Raw genomic sequence first — 25033 nt, forward strand, 5'->3', positions numbered from 1 at the left:
GGATAGGCAAAGAGAAAAAGGTGGGGAAACTGTTAAGGGACAGAATCAGTACATTAAGTAGGAAAGGATCAAGATGTAGAATCAATTTGGGTGGAGCCAAGAATAAGTACGGGGCAGCAAACATTGGTAGGACTTGTTTATAGGCCACCAAACTAGTGCTAATTTTGGGCACCGTATGAATCAGAAACATGGTAATACAAGAATAATTGGTGACTTAAATTTACCAACTTAGTTTACTAAATAAGCACTGGAGGAATTCACAGTGTACTAGATGGGTTTCTGGAGCAGTACATTGACCCAACTAAAGATCTGGCTATTTTGGACCTGGTGTTGTGCAATGCAAAAGGGCTAATTAATAACCTTGCTGTAAATAAGCATTTGTTATTAAATACATTTTCTTAAGTTGGTCTTAATTCAGAAAGGAAGTTATGAAGGTCTGAGGGGCAAGTTGACTATGCTGGATTGGGAAAATACATGGGCAATGGCTAAGAAATGGTTAATGAAAGTTAAAGATTGCAGTAGATCAAAGGAAATTGCTTAAAAGGACGCCAATCAAAGTCAAAAGCGTGAGCATTCGGAGAAATTTAGAACACCGCAAAGGAGAACCATGAAACTGATTATGGGAAAAGAATATCAATGCAAACTAGTGAGGAATATAATGGACTGTAAAAAGCTTTATGTATGTCAAAAGAAAAAGATTAGCTGGGACATATACGCTAGTTACAGGTAGGACAGGATAATTTATAGTGAAGAACAGGGAACTGACGGAGAAGCTAGTTTGTGTCTGTATTCATGGAAGAAGATACAGAAAGTTGCCCAGAAATACTAGGCAACCAAGATATTTGTGGAACTAAAAAAAAAAGAGCTGAGTATTAAATAAAACTGGATTGAAGAAGCCTGAACCAGGTGAACTTCATGGTTATCATGCAAAATCCTTCCGGAACGTTTCCTGCAGACTGGAAAGTAGCAAACGTAAGATAACGATAAGGGAAGAATGAGAATGGAGAACTACAGATTAGTATGGAAAATGTAGAATCCATTACAAAAGGATGTGATAACTAGAAAGTGGTAAAATTGGGCAGTTAAGATGGATTTATGAACTGAAATAATGTTTGACAAACTTGTTGGGAGTTTTTTTGAGGATATTACCTGTAGCATTGATAATGGAGAAACCATTGTATGTGGTATATGGATTGTCATAAGGCTTTTGGGGTCTCACACCAGGTTAATAAAATTAGTGTGCATGGGAATGGGAGAAATATACTAGAACAGATTGAGATTTGTTTAAGTCAAAGCAGAATTGGAATAAATGGATCATTCTCAGGCTACCATCAAAGGATCAGTGCTAGGTGCTCAACTGAGAATGATTTGGATGTGGGGATCAATTCCAATACTTCCAAATGTGATGATGACACCAAACTAGGTGGGAACAAAGTTGTGAGGAGGATGGAAGGAAGAAGACTTGGACAGGCTAAGTTAATGAGCTGGAATATGTTAGATGGAATATGGGAATAAATGTGAAATTATTCACTGATGTTTTAAAAAAAAAAATGGCAGAATATTTATTAAGAGGGGTGAAGTGTGGGTGCCCAATGGGACTTGGGTGTCCTTGCTTGAGTCACTAAACGCTAGCATGCAGATGCAGCAAGCAATAAGGTGAATGATATGTTGGCCTTCAGCATGAGGGGATTTAAGAACAGGAGTAAAGATGTCCTGCTGCAGTTGTGTATCACCCGGAGTATTGTGTAGTTTTTGGTCCCCTTACCCACAGGGGGATATACTTGCCATAGGGGGAGTGCAATGGAGGTTCATCAGATTCATCCCTGGGGTAGCAGTATCATCTTGAGTGATAGTGGGTCTGTATTTGCAGAGTTTGGAAGAATTTTTTTTGGGGGGACGGCCTCATTGAAACTTACGAAATTCTGAGGGTGGATGTAGATGTTTCCCCCGTCTGGTGAGTCGAAAACAAGGGGACATAATCTCAGGGTTTGGTAGGCCATTTAAGAATGAGGTGGAGGAGGAATTTCTTCATAGAGGGTGGCAAACCTTTGGAGTTCTCTGCTCCAGAGGGCTCTGAAAGCTCGATCATTACGTTCAAAACAGAAAACTAGTGATTATGGAGTTGCATGGGAAAGTGGTGTTGAGGTCGCTGATCAGCCATGATATAATTGAATGGTGCAACAGGCTCAATAGGCTGATGGCCTGTAGATGGGAAGGGCCTCTTTCTGTGAAGTTGGTGGGCAATAACTAGGGGGCATAGACATAAAGAGCAAAGTAATCTTTTCACCAAAAGGGTAGTGGGGATCTGGAACTCAGCCTGAAAGGATGGAGAGGTAAAAACCCTTGTTTGCATTTTAAAAAACTTGATTGTGCACTTGATGTGCCCTAATGTCAGAGACAGACCAAGAGATGGAAGGCAGGGTTAGACTGGATAGCTTTTGCATATGGTATGGATACGATGGGCTGAATGGTCTGTTACAAATGTTTGTATCTTTAATTTCCCAAATATTGAGCTTCTCCTTGCCCGCCAGCAGAAAGGTTGGACCAAATGCCCTTGCTCCCACAAGCCATGGAAATAAAGAAATTCAGGGGAAATTATCTATTTTTGCACCCTAATCGAAGTATGAGTGGTGGATGGAACATCATTCTGAGAATGAGAAAGTGACTGCTCACCATTTTTTTACAGAATCCCTACAGGCAGGACGACATTTGACACATTAGAGTCTGCACCGACCCTTTTGAAAGAGCGCCCACCCAGACCCACTCTTACACCGTATCATAGAAAAATGAGGCCATACGGCCCATCGGGTTTGCACCGGCCCTTGGAAAGAGCATCCCATCCCCCTAACTCGGTAACCCCACATAACCTTTTGAACACCAAGGGACAATTTAGTATGGACATTCCACATAACCTGCACATCTTTGGACTGGGAGGAAACCAGAACAAACTTCACACAGCCAGTCACCCAGGTCCCTGGTGCTGAGAGGCAGTAGTGCTAACCACTGCCACAAGTCTTGTTACTTGGTGTTCCTGAAGGAAACAGTCATGTGTGTCCAGTCTTAAAACAGTGCTCCATTTTATTAAAAATTGTAAGCTTTGTTTTATCCATTCTTTTATTTTAAAGCAGACTGCAGTGTCACTGGGAACAGGAATTTCTAGGTAATAACTCTTCCAGCAAAGTTTATATTCTGTTTTATGCCACATCACAACTCTTCCTTTTGTAGTCTAGAATTTAAATCTGATTTTAGAATAGGATGAGAGGCTTGTCCTATGATGAAAGGCTAAGTCAATTTTAACGTACAAGATTCTGAAGGGATTCGTTGGGCACATGGGTTGTTCCCTTGGCTAGAGAATCTAGAACATGAGAGCGCAGCCTTGAGATATGGGGCCAATCATTTGGGGTTGTGATAATGAACAATGTCTTCAAAGGGCTGAGTGTCTTTGGAATTATTTATCATGTTTGATCGTTTTCTGTTACTTGTGATTGGAGCAGAGAATTTGCCTGTTTCAAGCTAGAATCTGGGGAGATCTTGGTTTTGGTCGGGCTTCCACTGTTTTGCCATTTTCTGCTGGTGGTAGGGACTTTAAACACATCTGGAGAGTTTCCAGGCTGCTATGGGAATTTCTACTCTTCCAAAAGCCCAAGTGGAAAAATGAACAGCAACGAACTGGCATGAATCTCTTCAAAGATTGAGGCAGGTCACTGCCCAACACTACCTTTTTAACTGGAGGCAGAATGTCTGAGCATTCAGTTTTCTGCACTCAGAATCTTAAATTGCTAATTTCTTCTGCCCATTATTTAATGCACCCAACTGAAAATGGGACGTCATAACGTGTATCAGTAGAGATGGATTCCTAATCGTCATTTGGAGCGTAAGTTGGGTAACCATCTTTGGAAGGCCATACTTGCTACAGACCTCTGCTGCCTAAAGTGGCAGGGACTTCACATCTGCCCATTTTATACTTTGAACTGGAGATTAGTGGTGCTAATGGGAAGTATATTATTTGGATAACAGGGGTGAGGGTGGGTACTGTCTGCTGTTTCTTGTGGGGTTACACAAAGGGTAAAATGTCAAAACTAGATTAATTATTTCACCAATTGTGGTACTGGAGTTGTCTGCTGCATCACACTATGAACCTGTAACTTCCTGTACACACTTATTTTCTTACTCAGTCACCAACACTTTATAACTCCCACGTTCAGCTCCTATCACCACCGTTGGAATGTGTGGTCGGTTTTCTTGACACACATTAATAGGTTCTGGAAATGCATACCTGCTGCGAGGCTCAGTAGGGCAAATTTGTGCAAAGTCGAGTCATGGAATACGTATACTGCAGGCCCTTAAAGGATCGCATCTCAGAACATTGGAAAATCCTTATCAAGAACAAGATATTGCTGAGTAATCCAGCACACATTCTGGTCATGCCTTAAAAAGGACAATGTTCCCATCACTAAAAAACATTCATGCCAAAACAAATCAAGTTCAAAAGTTTATGGTCACGTGCAAATTCAAGAAATTCAAGTTTTTTTTATTGATATAATTGCACCAACAGCTCACCACACTGGTGTAGTAAAAGATATAAAACCGGCAGCTTTTGAAAAAAGAAAGCTCTATTTTTTTTTTTTTACAGTATAAATTATCACAGTAGTTTGTTTTAATCAACCAGAGTTGTTTAAATACATCTCCATACAGTACATATAGAAATCCTGAAATGTAAAAGCAGCTGCCCATGTTTTGAATTGAGGCAGTTTAATTTCATGGTATTTCCATCTCTCTCTCTATACCAACATATTTAAGGGCATCAGCTTGACTGTACCTAAAATGAAAAAAAAAAGTGATTTGTAACAGTGATCTGTTTAAACCCAGCCATCGACTAACAGCATTTTTGAGCCCTGTCCTTGGTGTCTTCTTTAATATTCCTTTCCTTCAATATTTTTCAAACAATTGCTTATTTTCTTTTTGAAGTACTCATTGACTACTGCAATACCCCTTTAATTTTTGTGATCATAGATCTGTGAGCCATGGTGTCATTTCACCAACCAATGGAAATACTCAGTTTATCAGAAAAGTCTTCGTAGGAGCACAATAATTACTAGACGAAAAACAAAAGTCCACCTACCAACATGCTGTTGACGAATCACACATGGAGTACTGTATAGTTTTGGTCCCCTTATCCAAGGAAGGACAATTCCTTTTAAGGATGTAACAAGTATGGTGGATAAAGGGGAATCAGTAGATATGGTGCAACTGGATTTCCAAAAGGCATCTGATAATGTGCCACATCAAAGGTAAGAGCTTATGGTGTCAGGGGGTAATATAGGAATAATCGCTTATTGTCACAAGTAGGCTTCAATGAAGTTACTGCGAAACGCCCCTCGTCGCCATATTCCGGCGCCAGTTCGGGGAGGCCGGTCCGGGAATTGAACCCGTGCTGCTGCCATTGTTCTGCATTACAAGCCAGCTGTTTAGCCCACTGTGCTGAAGCAGCCCCTAGCAGCAAGAATAGAAGCGTGACTAACTGGCAAGAAAATGGGCCCTTTTCAGGTTGGCAAATTAACTAGTGGGGTGCCAACTATTTTCAATCTTTGTTAATGACTTGGGTGAAGAGTGAATGTATCGTAGCCAAATTCCCGACAATATAAAAAGGTAAACAAGTTGCGAGGACAGAATCTGAAGTCTACAAAAATTTGGCCGATGGATTTGGCCACAATCAATGTGGAAAAACGCAAGATTGTCCACTTTGGGCACAAGAATAGAAAAGCAGAATGCTGTGATACTGAAGGATCGGTGTCTCCTTGTACATGAAACACAAAGTTAGCATCCACTTACAACAACTAATTAGTGTAGATGAAATATCAGACTTTATTACAAGGGGGTGGAGTCCAAAAGTAGTGAAATGTTGCTACAACTGTACAAGTCATTGGTAAGACTGCATACAGCCTTATTGGAGGGATATGCTTGCATTGGAAGAAGTTTAAAGAAGGTTCAGTAGGCTGATTGCTGGGATGACGGGGAAGTTTGAGCAGGTTGGGCCCATACCCATTGGGAGTTGATAACGAGAGGGGATTTTATTGGAAGATAGAAAATTCTGAGGGAGGTTGACAAAGTAGATGCAAAGAGGATATTTCCCTCTTGGGGGCATACACCTCCTATTCCTTATATTCTTAAACACAATAGTTGCAGCAACACCTCTGGGACTTCCCAGTTCTATCCTTGCCTCTTTCATTTGTGGATTGCTCCCATATGTACCCTGATGGCTTGACAATTCTTCAAGAATAATCATTTCTTTGTTATTTGACTTCCTGGCAAAAATAGTGAATACTTAACTAGTCATGAGGAAGTTTGGAGCAACCAACAGCCTCAGTCACAAACTTTTCTGTCACTGCTGATTCCATCCTCAGAAATTTGCTCAGGCTACAAACACTGGCCTCTTGTTTGACCCAGAATAGTTTCAAACCTCAAACTATTATTCATCACCAAGAGTACTTAACTCTGCCTCACCTACTTGGTGATCATGGGTTTCCATTGGCCACAATTATGCTTGGAAATGTACTGCAATGGTTTGGCATTGCCTTCTACAGCCTCACCTACACAGCTGCCAAAATCCTAATTCACCTGAGGAAGGAGCAGTGCTCTGAATACTAGTGCTTGAAACAAACCTGTTGGACTTTAACCTGGTGTTGTAAGACTTCTTACTGTGCTCACCCCAGTCCAACGCCGGCATCTCCACATCATGGCCAAAATCCTCATCCACCCTTTTGTCACTTATCGACTAATCACTACTATTCAGTAAAAATAAATCAATAGAATCGGAGAGAATGGCAATTATTTAATTGGCACCAACTGCATGCTTAATGCCTTGATAAATGCAACTAGTTCAAAACTCAGTTACTCCTGTCTTGTTTAATCTCCCACTCTTATCCTATACCACTGTCACTCAGCATAATTAATTTAAAATTGTGGTCTGCCTCTTCAAATCGCTTGATGGCATTGCCCCTCTTCCTACATTGCATCCTCTGTGGTTCTTACAACCGTGGCTGAGACCTTTTGTGTACCCATCCCACCCTTTGTCTTGCAATTACCTCAAGTCTATTCTCAATCACCAATCTTCAATTGCTCCACTTATCTCTCTACCTGAAAAGGTGTTCAGATTTCAGTCTCCTCTACCAACTCTTCCTTGCCCTGAAAGAATCTTAGGCTGTTTTTCTAAATTAAAGCACCTTAATAATAGACAGATCTGGGCTGAATCATTCAAAAACCATTGAAAGTTTAATTCTAACCTAAAAGACCCAACTTTACTGCAATAATATGTTTGTGCCTTTAAGCACAAAAGGGTTGGTGATTTAGTCATTAATCATCAAAAACTATGTTTGGGATTATTTTTGACTGGTTTAAATTTATTGCAATGTTTTAAGTTAGTAATACTTAGACACTAAGTTTTGATACATGAAGCTCCTCCACCTCTTGCCCCAAACAAAATAAAATCTGATGTAAAATGGGTCATCTAAACAGTTCTGTACTCCTGAAGCACGAATATCAAATTTGCATAATTACAAAATGCCACCGTGACAGAAGAATTCAATAAAGGACAGTTCCAATAAAGGGACCTGAACTTTCCTCAAAGGGGAAAAAAAATCAAGTGGTCTCATTTGACAAAAATGCACTTAAAATTCTAGGTGACGGTGGTTAGAAAGGCATTGAACTGGAGAGCTGGTTTAGGCTCTACCATTTTGATTCCTGATTCAAATGGAAGTTTTAATTATTTAGGTCACCTGCTCTTCAAAAAGTGAAGCTACTGGATACTGAGTGATTGGCGTTACCATCATAAGCCACTGGACACAGAGTGATAGTACCACAACATAATTGTTTTCTTTTCCCCTCTAGTAGAGATTTGACAATAATATCCTGGGTTCTAATTTATTGCAACCTATAGATGTCACTTAAAATAAATATTGCAATCTACTAAATTTAAATAGATGAATCCGTTCCAAAGTTTCTAATCATTACTTCTAATCAGACGATTTTAGCAAAATGTGAATTAGAAACATGAAGACATTATTTCAAAGCAAATGAAAGAGAAGTCCTAATCTCCCAAGCACTCCTGCTACAAAAACATGGGTGTTCATACCTGTAGTCAAAGAATAATTCTTCTCCAGTCTGGATCGCTCTTTTGGCAAAGATGCCAATTCTGTGGTCTCCATTAACCATCATTACTAAAATCAAGAGAAAAATATAAAACCACTTTACTTGTATTCCAAAATCAAAAAGCACTGGATGCTTGAGTGCAAAGAAATCAAGGTTGGTAGTAATGAGAGTGCTGCATTGCCAGAGTTGCCATGTTAAACTTGGGCTGGCCTCTCAAGTGGCCATAAAAGATTCCATGGTGGTATTTTGAAGAGTAGCAGAGAAGCTGATATCCTGGCCAATATATATCCCACAATCAACAAACCCACTACCATGTGGTCAATTCTAAAATGGCCTAGTAGGTCGCTCAGTTGTGCCAAACCACTACAGAAAAGTTTAAACCAAACTGGAAGGACCACCTGGCATTGATTTAAGAACTGGAAATGATAACAGCACACTGAGCACTGTTGACCAAGCAGAGTCCTCCTTATTAACATCTGGGGATTTGTGCGAAAACTGGGAGAAATGACTCTTGGACCTGTCAAGCAATAGTCTGATATCATACCTCACAGCCAATGTCCTAGACACCATCACCATCCCTGGGCATGTCCTGTCCCACCAGGACAGACCCAGCAGAGGTGGCAGCACAGATGCAATACAATTGGGCGTTGCCCTGGGAACCCTCAACATTGAATCTAGACCACATGATGTCCAAAAGCATCAAGTCAAACATAGGCAAAGAAATTGTGGACACTTAACAGGACGAGGAGCAGATTCTACAAGGATCCCAATCGTCAATGATTTTGGGGGGGAGGGGGGTAGAGCACATCAAAGCAAACAGCAAGGCTGAAGCATGTGCAATTATCTTCACCAGAGGTACCGAGTGGATGATCCACCTTGGCCTCCTCCTGATGACCCCCATTATCATAGATGCCAGCCTTCAGCCAATTCAATTCACTCCGTGGGTTATCAAGAAATTAGCCGAAGGCAGTGGACTGCAAAGGCTATCGGCCCTGGCAATAGTCCAGTAATAGTACTGAAGACTTGGGCTTCAGAACTAACTGTGCCACCAGCCAAGATGTTCCAGTATAGCTATAACTGGCATCTACGTGGAGATTTGCCCAGGTTTGTCCTGTCTACAACAAGCAGGACAAATCCAACCCGGCCAATAGCCCCCTCATAATCATCAGCAAAATGATGGAATGTGGCAATCAAGCAGCCTTTTACAGCAATAACCTCTGCACAGATGTCCGTGTAGGCTCCACCAGGGTACTCAGCTCCTAATTTCATTATAGCTTCGGTCCAAATACAGACAAAAGAGCTGAACGCCAAGAGGGAAAGTGAGAGGCTCCCAATTCCTGTCCATCATCAACAAGGAACACTTCGAGACTTCCGGGTGCGGCGATGACCAGCTGAGTCGCACGTTTCGGCAGCTCCCTGTGAAACGGACTTTTGGGCTCTTGATAGGAGCCCCAACGGCAATTTTAACGGCTGAAAACACCGTGCGGTAAACCAGAAGGGTGTTCCCCCTGGACACGGATGGAAAAAGGAGAGGAAAGTGGCCGGATTGCAGCGGATCCTTTGGAACAACGGCAAGGAAGGCAAGCAGAAACCAAGATGGCGTCGGAAGGTGGCAGTTTCATATGGGGCCCTGAACAACAAGAGTTTTTGAAACGCTGCGTGGAGGAGATAAAAAAGGAAATGAAGAAAGAGTTGTTGGCCCCGATATTACAGGCGATTGAAGGGCTGAAAGAGGAACAAAAGACCCAGGAGCAGGAGCTTCGGGTCGTGAAGGCGAAAGCAGCAGAGAATGAAAACGACATACAGGGCCTGGTGGTGAAGTCGGAGATACAGGAGGCACACCAGAAACGATCTGTGGAGAGGTTGGAGGCACTGGAAAATAACGCAAGGAGGAACAACTTGAGGATTCTTGGCCTTCCTGAAGGTGTGGAGGGGGCGGACGTCGGGGCATATGTGAGCACGATGCTGCACTCGTTAATGGGAGTGGAGGCCCCGACGGGTCCGTTGGAGGTGGAGGGAGCATACCGAGTTATGGTGCGAGGACCGAGAGCAGGAGAAGCTCCCAGAGCCATAGTGGTGAGATTTCTCCGTTTTAAGGATAGAGAAATGGTCCTTAGATGGGCGAAGAAAACTCGGTGTAGTAAATGGGAGAACGCGGTGATCCGCGTCTATCAAGATTGGAGTGCGGAGGTGGCGAGAAGGAGGGCGAGCTTTAATCGGGCCAAAGCGGTACTTCACAAAAAAAAGATAAAGTTTGGAATGCTGCAACCGGCAAGACTGTGGGTCACATATCAAGGGAGGCACCACTACTTTGAGACGGCGGATGAAGCGTGGACTTTTATTGTAGAAGAAAAATTGGAATGATTGGACTACGAAAATGAACATTTGGACAAAGTGGTGGGACGAGTGGGGGGGGGGGCGAAGAGGGATTGTATGATTAATCCTGCGGTATGGTAACTTTTCTTTCTCCCACAGGTGGTGATGGGGGGAGGTGGGGAGGGAGAGGAGATGGGGCGTTGGCCATGGGAGGCGGGGCCGAGGGAGAGGCGCGGGCTTGGTTCCCGCGCTATGATAATTATGGCGGGAATAGAGAAGCAGGAAGGAGGCGAGGCCTTGTGATCGGGGCGAGCCGTGATCACGGGGGGAAGCCGAGGTCAGCCAGAGTTTGCTGACTTCTGGGAGCAACATGGGGGGAGTAATTACGCTAGCGGGGGGTCTAGCGGGGGGGGGGGGGGGGGGGGGGGGGAATTACTGGGTTGCTGCTGCTGGGGAAAGGGGGGAGTGGGTGCGGGAAAGGATGGGCGGGGGGGCACCGTCTGGAAGAAATACAGCCGCGTGGGAACTGGGCGAGAAGCTGGAAAAAGATGATGGCTAACCGGCAAGGGGGGGGGGGGGGGTGGGAAGCCCCCCAACTCGGCTGATCACGTGGAACGTGAGGGGGCTTAACGGGCCGATAAAGAGGGCACGAGTACTCGCACACCTTAAGAAACTTAAAGCAGATGTGGTCATGTTACAGGAAACGCACCTGAAACTGATAGATCAGGTTAGGTTGCGCAAAGGATGGGTAGGGCAGGTGTTCCATTCGGGGCTGGATGCGAAAAACAGGGGGGTGGCTATATTAGTGGGGAAGCGGGTAATGTTCGAGGCAAAGACTATAGTGGCGGATAACGGGGGCAGATACGTGATGGTGAGTGGCAAATTACAGGGAGAGATGGTGGTGTTGGTAAACGTGTATGCCCCGAATTGGGACGATGCCAATTTTATGAGGCGAATGCTAGGACGCATCCCAGACCTAGAGACCGGAAAGCTGATAATGGGGGGAGACTTTAACACGGTGTTGGAACCAAGGCTGGATAGGTCGAAGTCCAGGACTGGTAGGAGGCCGGCAGCAGCCAAGGTGCTTAAGGATTTTATGGAGCAGATGGGAGGGGTGGACCCGTGGAGATTCAGTAGACCTAGGAGTAAGGAGTTCTCGTTTTTCTCCTATGTCCATAAAGTCTATTCACGCATAGACTTTTTTGTGTTGGGTAGGGCATTGATCCCGAGGGTGAGGGGAACGGAATATACGGCTATAGCCATTTCGGATCATGCCCCACACTGGGTAGACTTGGAGATAGGGGAGGAAACAAGAGGGCGTCCACCCTGGAGAATGGATATGGGACTAATGGCGGATGAGGGGGTGTGCTTAAGGGTGAGGGGATGCATTGAAAAGTACTTGGAACTCAATGACAATGGGGAGGTTCAGGTGGGAGTGGTCTGGGAGGCGTTGAAGGCGGTGGTTAGGGGGGAGCTGATATCAATAAGGACACATAAAGGGAAGCAGGAGAGTAAGGAACGGGAGCGGTTGTTGCAAGAACCTTTGAGGGTGGACAGACAGTATGCGGAAGCACCGGAGGAGGGACTGTATAGGGAAAGGCAAAGGCTGCATGTGGAATTTGACTTGCTGACCACAGGCACTGCAGAGGCACAATGGAGGAAGGCGCAGGGTGTACAGTATGAATATGGAGAGAAGGCGAGCAGATTGCTGGCACACCAATTGAGGAAAAGGGGAGCAGCGAAGGAAATAGGGGGGGGTGAGAGACGAAGATGGAGAGACGGAGCGGGGAGTGGAGAGAGTGAATGAAGTGTTTAAGACATTTTATAAAAAATTGTATGAAGCTCAACCCCCGGATGGGAGGGAGAGAATGATGGAGTTTTTGGATCGGCTGGAAATTCCCAAGGTGGAAGAGCAGGAAAGGATGGGATTGGGAGCACAGATCACGGTAGAAGAAGTGGTGAAAGGAATTAGGAACATGCAGACGGGAAAGGCCCCGGGACCGGACGGATTCCCAGTTGAATTTTACAGAAAATATTTGGACTTGCTCGCCCCGCTACTGACGAGGACCTTCAACGAGGCAAAGGAAAGGGGACAACTGCCCCCGACTATGTCAGAAGCAACGATATCGCTTCTTTTAAAGAAGGAAAAGGATCCGCTACAATGCGGGTCCTACAGACCAATCTCCCTCCTCAATGTAGATGCCAAGGTCTTGGCCAAGGTAATGGCAATGAGAATAGAGGAATGTGTCCCGGGGGTGGTTCATGAGGACCAAACTGGGTTTGTGAAGGGGAGACAGCTGAACACGAACATACGGAGGTTGTTAGGGGTAATGATGATGGCCCCACCAGAGGGTGAAACGGAGATAGTAGTGGCGATGGATGCCGAGAAAGCATTTGATAGAGTGGAGTGGGATTATCTGTGGGAGGTGTTGAGGAGATTTGGGTTCGGAGAGGGGTATGTTAGATGGGTGCAGCTGTTGTATAGGGCCCCAGTGGCGAGTGTGGTCACGAATGGACGGGGATCGGCATATTTTCGGCTCCATAGAGGGACAAGGCAGGGATGTCCTCTGTCTCCATTACTGTTTGCACTGGCGATTGAGCCCCTGGCGATAGCGCTGAGAGGTTCCAAGGGATGGAGGGGAATACTTAGGGGAGGAGAAGAACACCGGGTATCTTTATATGCGGATGATCTGCTACTATATGTGGCGGATCCAGCGGAGGGGATGCCAGAAATAATGCGGATACTTGGGGAGTTTGGGGATTTTTCAGGGTATAAATTGAACATGGGAAAGAGTGAGCTGTTTGTGGTGCATCCAGGGGAGCAGAGTAGAGAAATAGAAGACCTACCGTTGAGGAAGGTAACAAGAGACTTTTGTTACCTGGGGATCCAGATAGCTAAGAATTGGGGCACATTGCACAGGCTAAATTTGACGCGGTTGGTGGAACAGATGGAGGAAGATTTCAAGAGATGGGACATGGTAGCATTGTCAATGGCAGGGAGGGTGCAGGCAGTTAAGATGGTGGTCCTCCCGAGATTCCTTTTTGTGTTTCAGTGTCTCCCGGTGGTGATCACGAAGGCTTTTTTCAAAAGGATAGAAAAGAGTATCATGGGTTTTGTTTGGGCCGGGAAGACTCCGAGAGTGAGGAAGGGATTCTTACAGCGTAGTAGGGATAGGGGGGGGGCTGGCACTACCGAGCCTAAGTGAGTATTATTGGGCCGCTAATATTTCAATGGTGAGTAAGTGGATGGGAGAGGAGGAAGGAGCGGCGTGGAAGAGATTAGAGAGGGCGTCCTGTAGGGGGACCAGCCTGCAGGCTATGGTGACAGCCCCATTGCCGTTCTCACCAAGGAACTATACCACGAGTCCGGTGGTGGTAGCTACACTGAAGATTTGGGGACAGTGGAGACGACATAGGGGAAAGACCGGAGCACTGGGGGGGGGGTCCCCGATAAGAAACAACCATAGGTTTGCCCCAGGGGGAATGGATGGGGGATATGGAATGTGGCAAAGAGCAGGTATAACGCAATTGAAAGATCTATTTGTGGATGGGAAGTTTGCGAGTCTGGGAGCGCTGACCGAGAAATATGGGTTGCCCCAAGGGAATGCATTCAGGTACATGCAATTGAGGGCTTTTGCGAGGCAGCAGGTGAGGGAATTCCCGCAGCTCCCGACACAAGAGGTGCAGGACAGAGTCATCTCAAAGAAATGGGTGGGGGACGGTAAGGTGTCGGATATATATAGGGAAATGAGAGACGAAGGGGAGACTATGATGGACGAACTAAAAGGGAAATGGGAAGAAGAGCTAGGGGAGGAGATTGAGGAGGGGATGTGGGCAGATGCCCTAAACAGGGTAAACTCGTCGTCCTCGTGCGCCAGGCTAAGCCTGATTCAGTTTAAGGTATTACACAGGGCACATATGACTGGAACACGGCTCAGTAAATTTTTTGGGGTGGGGGATAGGTGTGCGAGGTGCTCGAGAAGCCCAGCGAATCATACCCATATGTTTTGGTCATGCCCGGCACTACAGGGGTTTTGGATGGGGGTGACAAAGGTGCTTTCGAAAGTAGTAGGAGTCCGGGTCGAACCAAGCTGGGGGTTGGCTATATTTGGGGTTGCACAAGAGCCGGGAGTGCAGGAGGCGAAAGAGGCCGATGTTTTGGCCTTTGCGTCCCTAGTAGCCCGGCGCAGAATATTGCTAATGTGGAAAGAAGCCAAGCCCCCGGGGGTGGGGACCTGGATAAATGATATGGCGGGGTTCATAAAGTTAGAGCGGATTAAGTTCGTCCTAAGGGGGTCGGCTCAAGGGTTTACTAGGCGGTGGCAACCGTTCGTCGAATATCTTGCGGAAAGATAGATAGGGGAGAACAAAGAAGGCAGCAGCAGCGGCCCAGGACTTGGGGGGGGGGGGGGGGGGGGTGGCCTGAGACAAGGCAGTTGCCAATTAGGGCTAGTTTTTATTTTTTGTTATTTAATATTTATTTATTTGTTGTTGTTTTTGTTTAAATTTAAAAAAGGTCATTATTATCTGTATTGTTACAATGTTGTGTAAAGGATGCACAATGTACTGTGTTGGTTGACCAAAAATTTTCAATAAAATATTATTAAAAAAAAAAAAACAAGGAACACTTCAGCAGTGTGATGGTGTACTCGCCATTTGCCTAGTTGAGTACAGCTCCAACACCATCCAGAACAAAGCAGCTTGCTTGATTGGCACACCATCCACGATCTTAAACATTCATTCTCTCCATCACCAATTCACAGTGGTAGCAGTGTGCAATGCATACAAGATGCACTGCACTTCTGGAACTTGCTTCCTAACAGAACTATGGGTGTATCTGTACCAGATGGACTACAGATTCAAGGCAGCAGCTCACTGTCATCGTCTCAAGCGCAATTAGGGATGGACAACACATGACAACGTTGCCACTGATGCCCACGTCCCAGAAAGGAAAATCCTCAAAACCAATCAGATTATCTGGTCCTTATTTGTGGGTGCTTGTGTGCAAATTGGTTGCAATATATCCTACACTTTAAAATTACTTCACTGGCTGTAAAGTGGTAATGAAAGGTGTTTATATAAAACTATATAACTGGAGTTGCATTTCTACTTCTGTTTATGGACATAGTAATAAGCCATTCGAGATATGGGCGTCTTTCTCCGACCCCCCGCCTGGTCGGAGAATGGCCGTTGGCCGCCGTGAATCCCGCCCCCGCCGAAGTCTCCTGTACCGGAGATTGGGCGGGGGCGGGAATCGGGCCACGCCGGGACCCCCCGCTCAATTCTCCGGCCCGGATGGGCCGAAGTCCCGCCCAGAAATTGCCTGTCCCGCCGGCGTAAATTAAACCTGGCGGGACCAGGTGGCGTGGGCGGGCTCCAGGGTCCGGGGGGGGGGGGGGGGCGCGGGGCGATCTGACCCCGGGGGGTGCCCCCACGGTGGCCTGGCCCGTGATCGGGGCCCACCGATCCGCGGGCGGGCCTGTGCCATGGGGGCACTCTTTCCCTTCCGCCTCCGCCACGGTCTCCACCATGGCGGAGGCGGAAGTGACTCTCCCCACTGCGCATGCGCGGGAAACTTTCAGCGGCCGCTGACGCTCCCGCGCATGCGCCGCATTTCCGCGCCAGCTGGCGGGGCAACAAACGCCATTTCCGCCAGCTGGTGGGGCGGAAATCCCTCCGGCGTCGGCCTAGCCCCTCAATGTTGGGGCTCGGCCCCCAAAGATGAGGAGCATTCCGCACCTTTGGGCCGGCGCGATGCCCGTCTGATTGGCGCCGTTTTTGGCGCCAGTCGGCGGACATCGCGCCGTTGGGGGAGAATTTTGCCCCTGTTCTCTTAGGTGGCATTTTGATTACTGAGCTGCTACAGGAGTAACAGGATGTTGCTTACTTCCATTTTTCTGAACACAACTCATTCATACAGGTTAGCAGTTCATTTTTTTTTACATCAGTGAACTACTTTGCACCTTTCCAAGATCAGGGACGTTCTGTGCTCAGATACTTATAAAGCAGCACATGCATCTTGCTTTACATTGCAATCACAAACATTTAAAAAATGGTTTCTATATTTCAGTAGCCAGTTTTTTCACAACTTTAATGAAAGCAAGATGATACTGACCTTTGGCATAACAATTAGGATTAACGGAATGGTTTGCAAAACGTATTTTGTTACCCTTGCGTGTTGCATCAACAACAAAGTCTGAAAAGATGAAGGAATATTATAAATAACGGTTTCTACATTTTCACAACTTTTTGAATGAACTTTGATTTATGCAGTTCACCTAAACATAAAATGTTCATACCATTGTTCAGGTTGAAAAGGAAGCTGCACATATATTTGTCGTAAACTTTGCCACGACGATCAGCTTCATCCTGGGATATAATCTGGAAAATGGTTTTGATTAATTATTACATCACCTACATATTACAAAGTGAAATGCTGCTTCCTAATTTGTCAGATGTTGTTGGGCATCATGTCTGTGGCCTTAGAAATACAGCTCAAATGTGCGACTGAAATGTAAACCATTCAAAATGGAACATTAACAGGATTTAAAGTGGGTTCTTTGCAAAGCCACATGCTGCACATGCCACATGTCCACTCAACTGTTCAATTTCCAACTGTTTTATCTTTTTTTCCTCAGATTGTACATCAGCTTTATAGGAAGAGCAACATTATTGCACATGGGCACTAAAATTGGTGTGTGCAACTAGAATATCTTCACCTTCAAAAATGGCAGATTTAAAGTTACACCAATACTTAGATTATATTTGGCCTCTCCTGCATGCTGCCCTCAGCAACATCATACAAAAGTATAGCATTAACTTTCACTGTACGTTGATGCTATCCAGTTATTCCTTACCACAACTTCTCTACTCCTCCACTGCTGCTAAATTCTGAAACTGCAAATGGTTACAATTGAGGCCCTAAGCTCTGGAGTATCCTCACAACGTCTATTTTTCTTTGCATAAGGCACTTAATGAAGCCCACCTCTTTGACTAAGCTTTTAGTCATCTGATCTTTTTATATTAATTCATTTATGGGATATGGGCACGCTGGCTAGGCTAGTATTTATTGCACAAGTTGCCTTTCAGAAGTGGTCAGCTGCTTTCTTGAATCGCAGTGTGGGTACACCCACAGTGCTGTTACGGAGAGAATTACAGGGTTTTGACCCAGGGACAGTGAAAGAACGGCGATATATTTCCAAGTCAGGATGGTGAGTGCCTTGGAGGGGAACTTCCAGTGATGGTGTTCCCCAGGTATCTGCTGCTCTTGACCTTCTAGATGGCAGTGGTCATGGGTTTGGAAGGTGCTGCTTGAGGAACCTTGGCGAGTTACTGCAGTGCATCTTGTCGATGGTACACACAGTTGCCACTTTGCATCGGTGGCGGAGGGATTGAATAAGAGGTAGCAAATTTAAAACAGGCTCGAGGAGAAACTACTTCTCCCAAAGGGTTGTGAATCTGTGGAATTCGTTATCCGAATGCAGTGGATGCAGGATCAGTGAGTACATTTAAGGAGTTAAGATTTTTAAATTGGCGATGGGTTGAAGGGTTATGGAGAACGGACAGGATAGTGGAGTTGAGGCCGTGATGGGATCAGCCATGATCACATTGAAGTTGTTTAGGCTCGGGAGGCTAAATTGCCTACTTCTGCTCCTGGATCATGTGTTCTAGGGAGGAGATGCTCTGTCTGATTTTGCAATCTGAAGAGTCACGGATTGTACTGAACAAGTCATCTGCGAACATCCCCATTTCTGGCCTCATGATGGAGGGAAGGTCATTGATGAAGCAGCTAAAGACGGTTGGGCTTAGGGCACTAACTTGAGGAGCTCCTGCAATGATGTTCTAGACTGGAGATGATTGACCTTCAACCACCACAACCATCTTCCTTTGTGCCAGGTCTGACTCCAACCAGTGGAGAGTTTTCCCCGATTCCCATCGACTCCAGTTTAGCTAGGGCTCCTCGATGCGACACTCGGTCAAATGACTGTGAGGGCAGTCATTCTCACCTCACTTCTGGCATTCAGCTCTTTTGACCAAGTTTGAACCAAGGCTGTAATGAGGTGAGAAGCTTTGTAACCCTGGCGGAACCCAAATTGAGAATGGCTGGGTTGGATGTGTCCTGTTTCTCGTGTACAGGGCATACCTGGTCAATTTTCCACATTGCCAGGCAGATGCCAGTACTGTAGCTGTACTGAAGAGCTTGCCAAAGGGAATGGCAAGTTCTGGAGAACAAGTCTTCAGTACTACAGCTGGAATATTGTTAGGGCCCACAGCCTTCGCTATATCCTGTGCCTTCAACAATTCCTTGATATCACGTGGAACAAATAGAATTGGCTGAAGTCTGATATTAGTGACACTGGGACCTCCAGAGGAGGCCGATATGGATCATCCATTCGGCACTTCTGGTTGAAGACAGTTGCACCTAAATGGCTCAGTCACAGTTTGTTTTACAGTGCTCCCATGTTCAGACTTGGTGCATTTTATCACGTTCAAGATACTACATGAATATTGCTGGTTAACAGAGTGGACAGTGAGCTAGATGCAGAGGGAAGTGGTGGCATAGTGGTAATGTCATTGGACTAGTAATCCAGAGGCTCAGGCTAATGCTCTGGGTTTAAACACCCATGAAAGAATTTTAAAAAGTGCATAGAAACTAAATTATTCTGAAAAGTATAGATCATAATCATGGACTGTAAATTCCTTATAAAACTATCCTCTTGCTCTGCCACCTGGAATTCTCTACAACCTGACACGCAAATATTGGGCACTTCGAACTGGCAAAACACATCCATGTGCATTGTTCATTGGGAGAGACACAATGTGTTGAATGGCCTTGTTCTGTGCTGCAACAATTCTGCGATTTAGTCAGCAATTCCAATCATCAAGTGTCACCTAATTCCTTAGTAGTTATTTTCATTAATCCTGGAAGCAACTTGAACTGAGCATACAAGAATAGAGGGAGTTCAGCATGTGTTTGTTTCTGCTTCGGGAGCTGGACTGAAATCTAGTCACATCTACTGAGATGCTTAGAAAATGGTTGGTAAATTCTCAATTAACAAACAGGCAAACAATTCTGACCACCACAGAAGATTCTAATACTTAACCCTCAATGTACATACAATATTTCAACTAACCTCGCCACAATATTCAGAGATGAATTCATTTTTCTGCACTGGCTCTTTTATGAAGATGCCCCATCCAGCCACATCTGATGGTGCTAGCAGTAAGTGCTATTTTATGGGAGAAAATACAAAGTTAGAACAAAAACTTCTCATTTCCACTTTGGTGCATGAAATGTCTTCTAATACGAGTGCAACTATAAAGGAAACAGATTAAATTGCTCATGTGTCAATGCTCCAAACTAAACAAGGGCAGCGGAATTAATAAATTCAGTGGGGAGCTACATGTAGTCAGGGTAATTGTAACATGGCTACATAATGAACAGGACTGGCAATTAGGTATTGCAGGATATAACATTTAAAAAGAATAGCGAAGGTGGGTGGGGGTGCAGTGATGATGAATTAGCTATACTAATAGAGATAACACAATTAGTAGAGAAAAGGGACATAACTCATATTAAGATAGAAATGTCCATATGGCGATAAAGGATAATAGGAGATTAATCATTCTACTTAGGGGTATTCCAGAGACTATTAATATTGGAAAGAAAAAGATAGAAGGAACATTTAAGAAAATCCATGAAATTAACAAGCGAATACTCATGGAAAATTTCAATTACTCCCCCCAAAAATGGCCAAGAGACAGGAAATTGAGTTTTTACAATACATTCAGGATTCCTTCCTTATCTGGTGTACAAGAAGCCGAACAAAAAGAGGAATCACTGTTGGATTCAGCAAAATGAACAGTGCAGATAAGAGAAGTAAATATTGGGGGCGGGGGGGGGGGGGGAGAAAGACATCAAAGCAGCGACCATTGCTAGGTAATAAGATTTAATTGGGGAATTGGACACAGTATAGACTGGGATTAGAAACTAATTGCAAAGAGGTAGAAATAGAAACAGGGAAGATAAACTGTGGGGAAAAATTGACAAAATAATCAAGTGGAAAATATTTCTTTTAAAATGATGGCATGTTCAGGAAAAATATATTCTGCTAAAAGGTAAAAAATATCCAATAATAAAACACATGGTCAATTAAGAGATCAGGGAAAATTTTAAACTAAAAATAGACCCATACAAGCACCGATCATAATTTTCCAAATATGCATTCAATCAAATTTGCCTTAATGCCACATTTAATATGCATAGTCTTTTGCAATATTGCAGTCAAAGTGACTCTCTGTTGAGCAAAGTAGTGAGCAAACCAGGGTAAGCTAATGGATCCATTCCCTAGTTTGTTCAATAACCAGTTCCCATACCCACACAAGAAGGGATATTCAAGTAGACGGAATTAGTCAAGACTTATCAATTGATGTCACAAGCAGACAGATTTCTCAGAGGTGGGAGTCCTCTTACTAACGTTTTGAGTTAAAAATTTAAACTGTGAATACAGCAGAGGAAAGAGAAAGTTAACAGCTGCCTAAACTATCTAAGGTAGTGACTCAGACAACATTTCAAAATTTTACTGAAAATGATTTGGGGTTTGAATTATATTAATAGTAACTAGGTTTTATTTCCAAAAATTTTGAAGTGTGCTTCAATATATTTAAATCAAGTAAACAAGAATTTTTTTGAAAGAAATGAAGCTACTTTTATAAAGTATATAAATACTGTCATGTGAGAGTACCTTTAAGAAATGGGTGTTTATAAATGGGTGTGTATATAAATATCTGTAGTGAGAGTACCTTTAAGAAATGGGTGTTTACTACTGCAGTGATGTCAGAGTGGGTGGAGCTGGTCTGCCAGCTTTTTACTTACGTTTTTGAGCAGGCTGCAGGGTGTGTTTTAGTTTCGTTTTCAGAGCTGGATAGCTGCAGTTACAGCCAGAAGGTGTATGAATCTCTCTCTCTGTAATCTAAAGACTGTGAATCGATCCTGGTGATTTAAAACTACAACAGTAGTGATTTTAACCTGATGTGCTTCTGGTAAAAGGTGTTTTTAAGTCGTATGGGTGTTAAAAAGGAAAGCTTAAAGGTTTATTTAGTGTTGTAGTCTTTGGGGGTTGTATTTGAATTAATGGTTGCTAAGATGTTCACTGTATGTTTTAAAAAGGTTAACTTGAGTTCATAGAATAAACATTGTTTTGTTTTAAAAAATACTTTTCCATTTCTGCTGTGCCACACCTGTAGAGTGGGCCGTGTGCTCCCCATACCACAACCTAGTAAAAGTTGTGGGTCAGGTGAACTTTTGAAACACTTTGGGGTTCTCTAAACCCTGGCCCATAACAGTACCAAAAATTAATGAAAGACGATTATTCACATTTCGAAACAGGCATTCAGAAGATATGCAACAGAAATGTAATATTTCTAATAGGTATGCATTTTCATTCATAACATGCCTAGAAAAGGTGTTCTTCACTGGTTGCAAAACAAAACATTTTTGTTTGTTACCATATGTAAGTAAATACATACCCCAACTTCTAGATACATTTTTAGAAAAATAAATGAGAATTATATTTGAAAAATTGGTGAGCACTAAAATCATGATAGGGACAGGGCCTCTAAGGGATGCACAAACTAAACTCTCAGGCAGCGACAGAGAAATGGCACAAACAGTGAAGTTATTTTGCCATAGTATTTTCCAGGAAGACCAAAAAGTTGCAAACATTTGAAAAGGAAGATAGATAGGGGCCAGAAAATTGATAAACTAATCAAACATACCAGTTTAAACATGGGCAGCATGGTGGAACAGTGGTTAGCACTGCAGCCTCACAGCTCCAGGGTCCTAGGTTCAATTCTGGCCTCAGGTGACTGTCTGTGTGGAGTTTGCACGTTCTCCATGTGTCTGTGTGGCTTTCCTCCCACATCCAAAGATGTGCAGGTTAAGTGGATTGACCATGCTAAATTGCCCCTCAATGTCCAAAAGATTAGGTGGTGTTACTGGGTTATGGGGATAGGGTGGAGGCATGGGCTTAGGTAGTGTGCCCTTTCCAATGGGCCAAATGGCCTCCTTCTGCACTGTAAATTCTATTCTATCATAGAGCAGATAAAACCTCTAGTCTGGATGAATCGCATCTAAAACATAAAATGTGCGGCAGATATGTAAATATACATGTCGACATATCTATAACAATATGAGCTTTCTCCCGTCAGAACTATGTTGATTAGTCAGTTTAATAGGAGAGTAAAGCTCTGCTGTTCTGCACTTGTGGGATGATAGTTGGTTAAATCGATATTTTAAACTTTATTGTAGCATTCAGGTACGCTTGAGATTTGGAATGTCATGAGTGTAAAATATTTTGATCCATCATACACAAGACATCTTGCCCTCCATTTATAACCAGGTTTGGCTCTTCTAATCTCTGACATGCAAGTAACTTTAGGGAAGTGGTGTTTGAGTACAATTTCTAAAACTCCTGACTGTAGTTTGTGGAACTCCGCTATGCACAAAATAATTGGCACTTTAATTTTGTGGGCAGAGCTGGGACACATGCAGTTGCCAACGGTTGGTGTATCACTTACCCCCATGCAAAGAAGGAGTGTGAGAGGGAGTAGTGTGGATTCCAGATTCAATACAAAAAGACATGGGTTGAGGGGACAACATTGGAGGGCTGGCTTGTGAAAACGGAACGGAAAGAGCATGCAAGAGCGAGCACGGGTAGAATAGAATGGCATGGTATGAGGATTGCTTGGGAAGAGGGGTGGCATGGGAGATTGGAAAAGTCTGGCTTGTAATGCAGAACAATGCCAGCAGCGCGGGTTCAATTCCCAGTCTTCCCGAACAGGCGCCGGAATGTGGCGACTAGGGGGCTTTTCGCAGTAACTTCATTGAAGCCTACTTATGACAATAAGTGATTATTATTATAAAAGTCTCTGCTATATATGGAAGCATATCCAGCCTTTTCAGCCAAGATTTCCAGTACGTCACATTTTGCTGATATTTTCCAATGCCAGGCAAAGTTCATACCTGGTTATTTAGACACCAAGAGGAAATATTTTGCCATAAGATTGGCAACCAGTGCTGCATCAAGGTGCTTAGGTAATACTAAAATAGATTCAAATCTTCCTTTACATGTTACACATCACTCGAACCAAAGTTCTGCATCACTTAAATAATGACCAAAAATTAAATCTTAGGATAGTATCTGAAAAAAGGTTACAGAAGCCTGTGACTCTCAAATCATGCCATCAGGCTCGGCAGTACTTCAGTTAAGAATCACTCTCTACAGTAACTTCAAAGCTCCAGACTGCTTGAAAGAGATTATTGGTTTTTGTGCATCTTCTAGAAGTTCCCAGTGCAAAATTGGTGTGTAAAAGATCTGTGGATTATCATACCTTCTTCCACAGTTATTTCCTATTACTTCCAACATGAATGTATTTGAATCCTAGAGTAGAACATTGAATTTAGACTTTACAAAATTACCAGAAGTTGCTTCAAAATGAAGGAACCATAGTTTCTTGCACTGGAATTTTTTTGGTTGTTTAAATCTAACTGACTGATGTCCAAGGGAGAAATAAATTGATGAGATTTGCAAACATAAATTTAAGAGTACTGCACATCTTTGGATTGTGGGGGTGAATTCCACGCAGACACGGAGAGAATGTGAATATTCCACAGACAGTGACCTGGATCGAACCCAGTTCCACAGCGCCATAGGCAGCGGTACTAACCACTGCGCCACCATGCCGCCCAAATTGATATGAGTTAACAGAATGGTGTTGTATGAAATGGAGGCTAAGAGGTATTGCACATTCTGTTAAAGATACCAAATTCTCAATATATATTTCATGGCTCTTTGCACTTGGTTGACATGACAGCTTATCTGTTTGTACTTGAAGATTGATTGAAGAAAATATAATTATGGGCTAAAGTTCCTAGAAAACATGACTGCAAAAATAATGTTTATATACAAAACAGTGTAAATCCCCACAGCAACAAATTAAAATATTATCTGAATAAATGTGACAGAGATGTAAGGATGTCATACATTATAAAATCACAATGTCATTAGATTTAGTAGTAACAAGGCAGAAACTGTCGATAATCACCTTTTTAGATCCTCTCTGGATACTGCAGTTTTTGCACGACACATTCTTACTATCCCAGTGATCAGCAGCTCCACAAGTTTGGCACAAGTCAGGATCACATTCACGCACAGCAAGGTAACAAGGACATTGCTTGGTGTTGCACTGGGCCTTGCAACGACAACCAGGAAATCTGTTCTGACCTAATGGAGGAAGATTCTTCTGAATAACGTATAATGGTCACATTTAAAGCTCGTAAACTCAATATTTTGTATGCTCTCTCATCTTAATAGCCTCACTGTATTTTCTCACTATGCATTTGTTTGTCATACCAAGGTAGTCAACAACAGCTGATTAAAAGATTTAATCTACTTCAATGAATAAAACCGGAAAAGAAAGCAAATCACATTAAGGAGATCCAATCAAATCACAAGAATCTTTTAGAGCACAGGAGCCATTTGGCCTAATGAGTTTGCACGGGCTCTCT

The 25033-nt window shown here is 43.7% G+C and overlaps 1 protein-coding gene across 1 annotated transcript in view; it reads right to left on the bottom strand.

Annotated features, from left to right (window-relative positions):
- Positions 1-4515: 4515 nt before the first annotated feature.
- The window catches only part of ezh2 (enhancer of zeste 2 polycomb repressive complex 2 subunit), an 89861-nt gene continuing 69343 nt past the window's right edge, over positions 4516-25033 (bottom strand). The window contains exons 14-19 of the mRNA XM_072508823.1: positions 24571-24749; positions 19599-19694; positions 16764-16845; positions 16580-16660; positions 8132-8216; positions 4516-4819 (exon numbers count right to left, since the gene is read on the bottom strand). Of these exons, the coding sequence (XP_072364924.1) occupies positions 4759-4819; positions 8132-8216; positions 16580-16660; positions 16764-16845; positions 19599-19694; positions 24571-24749 (584 nt within the window). The 3' untranslated portion in view covers positions 4516-4758. The remainder of the gene's footprint in view (positions 4820-8131; positions 8217-16579; positions 16661-16763; positions 16846-19598; positions 19695-24570; positions 24750-25033) is intronic.

Source organism: Scyliorhinus torazame, chromosome 6 (assembly GCF_047496885.1).
Source record: "Scyliorhinus torazame isolate Kashiwa2021f chromosome 6, sScyTor2.1, whole genome shotgun sequence".
In the NCBI taxonomy this organism is placed as follows: Eukaryota; Metazoa; Chordata; class Chondrichthyes; order Carcharhiniformes; family Scyliorhinidae; genus Scyliorhinus; species Scyliorhinus torazame.